At 48.1% G+C, this 7,382-nt stretch overlaps 1 protein-coding gene across 1 annotated transcript; it reads right to left on the bottom strand.

Annotated features, from left to right (window-relative positions):
- Positions 1 to 383: 383 nt before the first annotated feature.
- LOC121853961 lies at positions 384 to 2,495 on the bottom strand. The gene is made up of 5 exons (XM_042348357.1): positions 2,415 to 2,495; positions 1,819 to 1,933; positions 1,070 to 1,493; positions 743 to 869; positions 384 to 461 (listed from the first exon to the last, which is right to left on the bottom strand). Exons 1-5 carry the CDS (start codon positions 2,493 to 2,495, stop codon positions 384 to 386), a joined length of 825 nt encoding a protein of 274 aa, XP_042204291.1.
- Between the last annotated feature and the right edge of the window lie 4,887 nt (positions 2,496 to 7,382).

The raw sequence follows: 7,382 nt of genomic DNA on the forward strand, positions 1-7,382 counted from the left end.
TATCTACCTACTAAGGGTACCGGGGTATATACTGTAGGGAGATGTATCTACTGTAGCTGTGAGGACTATTAGTGAAGGGTTAAACAATGAACGGTTTCTTGTATAGGAATGTTGTAATATAATGTGGAGGTTGGGAGTACGTTACTGTAAGATGTGGAGGCCCCTGGGCAGCTGCCCACTTTGCCCACTCCTGAATCCGGCCCTACCTCGAGGAGAAGTGGGACTGCTCGCGGGAGCCTTTCCGCCGGTAGGTCCGGAAGGAGCTGTTAATTTGCCCGAAGGACGCAGGCGGTGTGTGCCTGGCAGATTATTCGTAGGAGAAGTAGTTGGGCTGAGCTGTGGCTTGCGAAGTCTGGAAGGCACCGAGGGTGGCCGCTCCCGAGTTATGTGGCGAGGGACTCCTTACGCGCTGGTGATGGTGAACGAAGGCCTTTGTTCTGCATACCTGCCTTCACATTATCCTGAGGAAGAGAAATTTTATTTACTAAAATTAACAGATAATGCTTCATACATATTGCACGCACGCACACACACACACACGCACACACACACGCACGCACACACACACACACACACACACACCACACCAACTTTCTCGAGTTCTTCAATCAGCCAAACTTATTAACATATTCAACTTTCTTTACTCAACCAACCACATCAACAGCACCAACCTCAATTATCATCCCATCTTGGCAAACACCAAACAATCATGGTGACACTACATATCCTACTATAATCTTACTTTCATCAGCAACAACTTCTCCTCTCCCTCACATACAGTACACTGCCTATAATACTCTGATGGGTAAATTTCATACATTCCACTCCCGGTCGCCCCTTCAGTCTGATGACCGGCGCAGTCCTTCACTCTGTTGAGGAGAGAAAGAGAGAGACAGAGAGAGGGGGCAGGGGGAGAGAGAGATAGGGGGGAGAGAGAGAGGGGGGCAGGGGAGAGAGAGAGAGAGAGAGAGAGATTGACTTTATACGAGAGAGACAGAGAGAGAGAGAGAGAGTTCTTCATTCTATTGGGAAAGGATAGAGATGAAGACAGACAGACAGACACACCCACCTTGACCCAGTACCCAACAACACAGGAGCAGGTGTGGTCTTGGGAAGTATGGTCACTTTCTCACAGACACAATCCAATCCTACAAAATTCCTCTCTTCCAACTGTGCTTCTGTTAAATTCTCTCTACAAGGACATAAATCTATTTTAACGCCTTTTTTAACATCCTCTATAGTATCTGTAGGTTTGGCGCTGTCTGTAGGAGGTAGGATATCTGTAGGGCCTCTCTGAAGGTACTGTAGTTTCTTCTTGCAATCCTGTAGGTGTAGACGGAGTTCTTGTTTATCCTCCTGTGGAGCCTCGATCTGGGCAGTACAACGAGCTTGTTGGGTGAGTAAATCTTCGTTACGTTGTTGCAGTAGAGCGTGGTGACGTAGAGCCAGAGTTAACAGTGAGTTTGGCCCTTCGTCGTTAACCCGAGCCAGTACTGTCAACAAACATGGAGGTTAGGGTTAGCTTAGGTGTGGGTAGGTTAGCTTAGGTGTGGGTAGGTTAGCTTAAGTGTGGGTAGGTTAGCTTAGGTGTGGGTAGGTTAGCTTAATATTTATTTTAGTTTAACCTTAATAAGGTTTAATTAGGGTTAGGTTAGTTTAGTTTAAGATTAGTAAGGCTTAATTAGGGTAGTTAAGGTTTGTTTAGGTTAGATTACGTTAAGATAGGTTAGATTAAGTATGGCTAAACTATGTTAGGGTAGTTAAGACTATGCTAAATGATGTTAAATGGACCCCAGAACAACAAAACAGTCCCCTTACCATCCTCGGGGCTGACATCAAGCAGGGGGATGGGGAGGTCAGCTGGTAGTAACTTCTGTAGCGATCTGCTGACGTCCAGTAACTGTACCAGCAAGTCTGACGGCACTGTTACCATCTGTTGGGAGATAGATACATACATACATACATATATACATATGTATGCATACATACATACATAAATACATACATACATACATACATATACATGCATGCATACATACATAGTTTTGAAGGCACTAAAAATCAATCAATTTTGATATATATATATATATATAGAGAGAGAGAGAGAGAGAGAGAGAGACTACCAAATTAAACAGACAATTTAACTTACTGTAGAATTCCCTTTATTTTTAGTTGCTGGAGCCGCTGACACGTCCGTAGCCAATCACGCCCATAGCGCACACACTCCCACGATACACCCACCCATGCCTGCCGCCCACACATGATTCCTGAAAGACGAAAATAAATACTTGCGACAGGAGTTTCTTTTCCACTTGTCCAAGACGCCAAGCTAGGAATCCCCATTCGGGCCAATGACCACGACATCCATACCCACCCAGTTCTCCATGTATTAAGTTACCTATATGTGGACATACTTGTATAACGTTGGTTGATACGGGTAGTGAATCTACGATCATTAATGATAGTTTGGTGAGGGCCTTGAAGGTGGGGCCCATTAGGCCTTGTACCGAGAGATATGTAGCTCTTAACAGGGAAGAGTTTAAGGCCCAAGGCACTGTTGTCATCAGTGTACAGTTGTCCCGTAGGAAAAGAATCCGCCACCAAGCTGTAATAGTGGAAGATAGCATGTTGGTCACTGATGTATTATTGGGAGCAGACATTTTAGGCAGATTTGGAGTTTGGTGGCATCACGAAAAAAATCAGTTCATTTGGGGGGGGGGGGTCATAAACAAGTTTATTGGAAACCAAGTCATGGAGGAAAGTTGCGAACGGTTGTCAAAGTCAAACAGCTCACGAATGCTTCGATCTTATCTTCTCCCAAGGAGCTAACTAACTTACACGTTGATAGGAAGACTATAATAAGTGGGCACAGTTCTCAGATTAGACCAGTTAAAGTGAAGGTAGGGTTAGGTCAGACCTTAGGTATCAGATTTACGCATAAGGGGTTGAAACAACAACCGGATATATGTGTGGTAGTCCAAGATGATTCCTGTGTTTGTGTTCCTATGAGTAATGTTTCGGAGCAACCAGTGTGTTTGAGTCCTGGTACGGTTTAGGTGAATATGAAGTAGTTAATGATGATGAATTCTGTTACTTTGATGATGAAGGGCATAATCTCGGAACTATCTCACACATTTATGAAGAGTTAGGTAAGGTAGACCGGTCTGTAGAAATACCACTGTGCTCACCACATCACCTGGCCATACAGAGAGAAAATGATAAGAGGTCTAACAAAATCCCCTTAAGATTGACTCATGATGTGAAATTCCCAACTCAATGCTTACTTTGTAGGGGTATGGAAAATTCCCCAGTCCAGAAAATTAGACGAGCTCAAGAAGTATTAAATTCTATGGTACGTGACTGTGATGAAGTGAAGCGTGGAGAAACTAGACAGGACAAATTGAAGGAGTTAATTAGGACCCAGCAATGGCCACACTTGGATAGGGACATGCGGACACAGTTGTAACAGGTGGTAATGAATCATGATGCGTTGTTTGTCTTAGGTCCAAATGAAATAGGAACAATTAAGGGTTTGCCAGCTAACATCCCATTGGTCAATGAACAACCTGTAAGAGGACCTCAGTATAGGTATCCCGAGAAAGCCAAGGGTACTATTAAAGAAATGATGAGAGACATGAGAGATAGGGACATCATTGAACCATCAACCGCTGTCTGGCTATCACCTATCGTGTTAGTAACTAAACCTAATGGATCGAAACGTATGTGCCTCGATTTCCGAGCAGTCAACAAACACTTGAAAGTGGATATACAACCCTTGCCAAGATTGGATGAATTAGTTGAGAAGGCTGCCGGAAATAAATATTATGCCACCTTAGATTTGAAAGATGCTTACTATCAGGTAATTCTTGACCCTCACAGTAGAGACATAACCACCTTCAGCGATGGATATAATTTATGGCGGTTCAAATGCCTCCCTTTTGGTTTGTCAGCCAGCCCAGCCGTTTTTACTAGGGAAGTAAACAGGGTCTTAGCTCCTTTAGCAGAAGAAGATTGGGTCAGGAACTATCTAGATGATGTCATAGTGTGGGCTAATGATCTCAATACCCTCATGGGCAGATTGGCTAAAGTATTTGACAGGTTTGTAAATATGGGAATCAAATTAAATCTATCTAAATGTCAGTTTGGTCAAAGACAAGTAAAATTCTTGGGACATATTGTGCCAGAGAAAGGCATTGAGCTGGATCCTGAGAATGTAAAAGCAGTAACAGAGTGTAAACCATCCACTAATGTCAAACAAGTCCGACAATTTTTAGGGATGTGCGGGTTTTATCGTAAGCATGTTTCCAATTTTGCTAAGATTGCATATTCTATCACAGAACTCACTAAGAAACAGGCTGCCTTTGCTTGGACAGAAGAATGCCAGACAGCTTTTGAAACGTTAAAGTGGACATTAGCTTCCTTTCTGTTAGATGTTCTGGGTAATAAGTTCTATATACAGGAGAGAACACAAACACCTGTATAGTTTTGTAGGTTCGGTTTACTGGATAAGAGTATGTACACAGAGGTGGATAGCACTGCTCCCTAGCTAAGGTCCTGGTCAACTACCATAGACGACGTATGGCAAGTGGTACATTAGCAGCTTCCATACGTCGCCAGGCACATTAATTAAGCGTGTGGGATATGGTAATAACATTGCCACACGCTGCTAGCTAGGCTGAATAAATATAAATGGAGCACATACATAATATACATACATAATACATAATCCAGCATACATAATATACATACACCTCCCTCCCCCCTATACGCTCATAGCAAAGTCTTGAGCGGACCTTTTCTTCTGGATCCGTTCTGAGCGTCGAGGGACTTCATCACTGGGAAGGGTATGGGACTCAACACTGGTGGCGGGGTCAGCAGAAGGCATTGTTACGGGGCGGAGAAAACGGCGGTTCCTCCACCACACACGACCACTGGGTAACCGCACCTGGTAGTCCCGTGACCTGCCGAGACCCATGACTACGCCTACTTTGTCCCAACGTAGGGAGGTCGGGTCCTGAACACGGACTTGGGTGCCGACACTCAACCTGGGGAGAGAACGGGTCGTTGTAGCGGGCGACGACGTCCTGAACACGTTCGGCGGCTCGGCGATCACAATCCTCTGTCTTGGCCTGCCACTCCTTGGAGAAGGATTGAGGGTGAGCAGGGACACAAGAACGAAGGGGCGTCCATACAAAACCTGGGCAGGGGAGCGTCCGGTGTAGTTGGGTGTGTTGCGGAGTTCAAGAAGACCCCGGTCGAAGGCCTCGCAGTCAATGTTCCCAGAAGGGGCCACCTTAAGGATGAGGTGCTTCAAGGATTTGACAGCAGCCTCAGCGTGGCCGTTGGACTGCGGGTAATGGGGCGATGACAACACATGCCGGACTCCCCATCGGTCAAGGAACACAGCAAAGTCCCGGCTTGTGAACTGAGGCCCTCCGTCGGTTCGCAGGCGTACAGGAACGCCCACGTCACGGAAGTAGTGGCGGAACTTGCTGATGGTGGCGGCAGACGTCGTGTCATTACCGCCCTTGATGACAACCGGCCAACCAGAGAGACGGTCGACGATAACCAGGAAGGACTTTCCTGACACACAGAAAAAGTCGGCCGACACAGACTCAAAGGGGCGGGTGGGGTTGTCGTCACTCATGAAGGGTACCTGCTGCTGGCTGGGTTGTAATACGTGGCGGGGCTTACACACCTGGACAGCATTGGAGATGTCGGGGTCGATGCCAGGCCGGAACACAGTCTGTCGTGCACGTCGTTTGGTGGCCTCAGCTCCACGGTGACTGTCGTGAAGGCGAGCCAAGGCGTGGGGACGTGATGCAGCAGGGACAACTACCGAAGGAGAGGTGTCACTGGCCAGAGGTAGGGGTAGGGCGGCAGCAGGGTAGTTGCTGCTCCCTTCATGCACCCTGTTGGCGTAATTTGCCTCGAGAATCGGTGTTGGGAAGTCCTGGGAGATGATGGCCAACTCTTGACAATGTCTGTAGGACAGCAAGGGAGTCGGGACACCATTATGCACGTCAATCCAGGCCTGACACGACCTGTTGCCAAAGGTGACATGTGCATAGAGTGAACCCAGGGCTGGGGCCATCTGTGAACCATCTGCCATGATGCAGAGGTCCTCGGGAGGCGGTCCTAGATCGCTTGGAGAGAGCCCCAAGCATCGCAAATGCTGGGGACCGATGACTGTAGCATCAGCGCCGGTGTCGGGCAACATCTGAAGACGGGATGACACACCGCCGTAGGTCACGATGACGCTGATGTACTGGGGGACTTTGGTCCTGGGATGCGAGGAGTACACCCTCCTAAAATGGGTCGGGCTTTGTCCAGGGTCGTCGTGCCTCTGATTTGGCGACTGTGGGCGGCCCTCACTGGTAGAAGGGCGCCGAAGCTTCCGCCGACGCTGTCCCTTGGGTTCGTGGGTAGGGCAACACTTGTCATAGTGGCCCAGACGACCGCACACATTGCACTGTACGTACTTAGCTGGGCACCGCACTGTGAGCGACCAGTGGCCCATACGGTCACAACTGTTGCAGGTAGACTGAGCAGCTGGACACACCTGTGTTCCGTGCTGCTTACCACAGTTGTTACAAAATGAACCGGGCGTGGACGTGGTGGGCGAAGGCGTAGGAGCAGACTTCTTGTCCTTCTTGTACCGGGACACAGCGCGTACAGCTGTAGGGGGAGCTCGGATGGCAGAGGTGGCACACCTGGCAGCCTCATAGGAGCGACATATCGTCAACACATCCTGAAGAGAAGAGGAAGAGTCGAGGGAGGTGAGGCGTTGGACAAGTTCCTCGTCCTTAACACCCATCAGGATCACCTGCTTCAACTGGGTCTCCTCGCACTGCTGGTGGTGGCCTAAACATATATCTACCTCTTCCGAGGCTCTCTTAAGACGTACATAAAAAGCGTCAAAAGACTCACCCTCCATCTGTCTGCAGCTAAACAATTCCCTCCTGCGCAGAGCTTCATTCTGCTGTCCTTTGATGTGCCGTTGTAGAACGTCCAGTACCTCCTCTACAGACAGCGAAGAGGTTGGGGGTACCTGCAACGTATGTTCTAAGACACGCTGAACTTCCAAGGACAGGCACATACGCAGCTGGATGAGTTGTTTAGGCTGTGACAAACTCTGGAGATCCACCATTGTAGCATAATCAGCCCACCGCCGCCGCCATTCGCGAAAAGTCTGGAAATTTACATCAGGCTCCAAGATGGGCGGTGTTTGAGCTGCTGCTTTAGGTGGGGCTGGGGGGCGTGAAGGAAGCATGGATGAGGTATCTGAACCATTCAGTACCGAGGCAGTGTTAGAGCCAGGGGCTTGGTTAACAGTGAGGCGAGATATCAAGGCTTCAAACCGTGCACTGTCTTCCATTCTC

The sequence above is a fragment of the Homarus americanus genome, unplaced genomic scaffold (assembly GCF_018991925.1).
Source record: "Homarus americanus isolate GMGI-L3 unplaced genomic scaffold, GMGI_Hamer_2.0 scaffold8743, whole genome shotgun sequence".
Taxonomy (NCBI): Eukaryota; Metazoa; Arthropoda; class Malacostraca; order Decapoda; family Nephropidae; genus Homarus; species Homarus americanus.

What these genes read in the sequence shown, in the direction of transcription:
- LOC121853961 (XM_042348357.1), bottom strand. Translation starts at nt 2,495, where the DNA reads ATGGGCCCCACCTTCAAGGCCCTCACCAAACTATCATTAATGATCGTA. An exon ending in TGATGTCAGCCCCGAGGATG is followed by an intron (nt 1,494 to 1,818) that starts GTAAGGGGACTG and finishes GTTTGTTGACAG; the next exon opens with TACTGGCTCGGGTTAACGAC. An exon ending in TTGTTGGGTACTGGGTCAAG is followed by an intron (nt 870 to 1,069) that starts GTGGGTGTGTCT and finishes TCTCCTCAACAG; the next exon opens with AGTGAAGGACTGCGCCGGTC.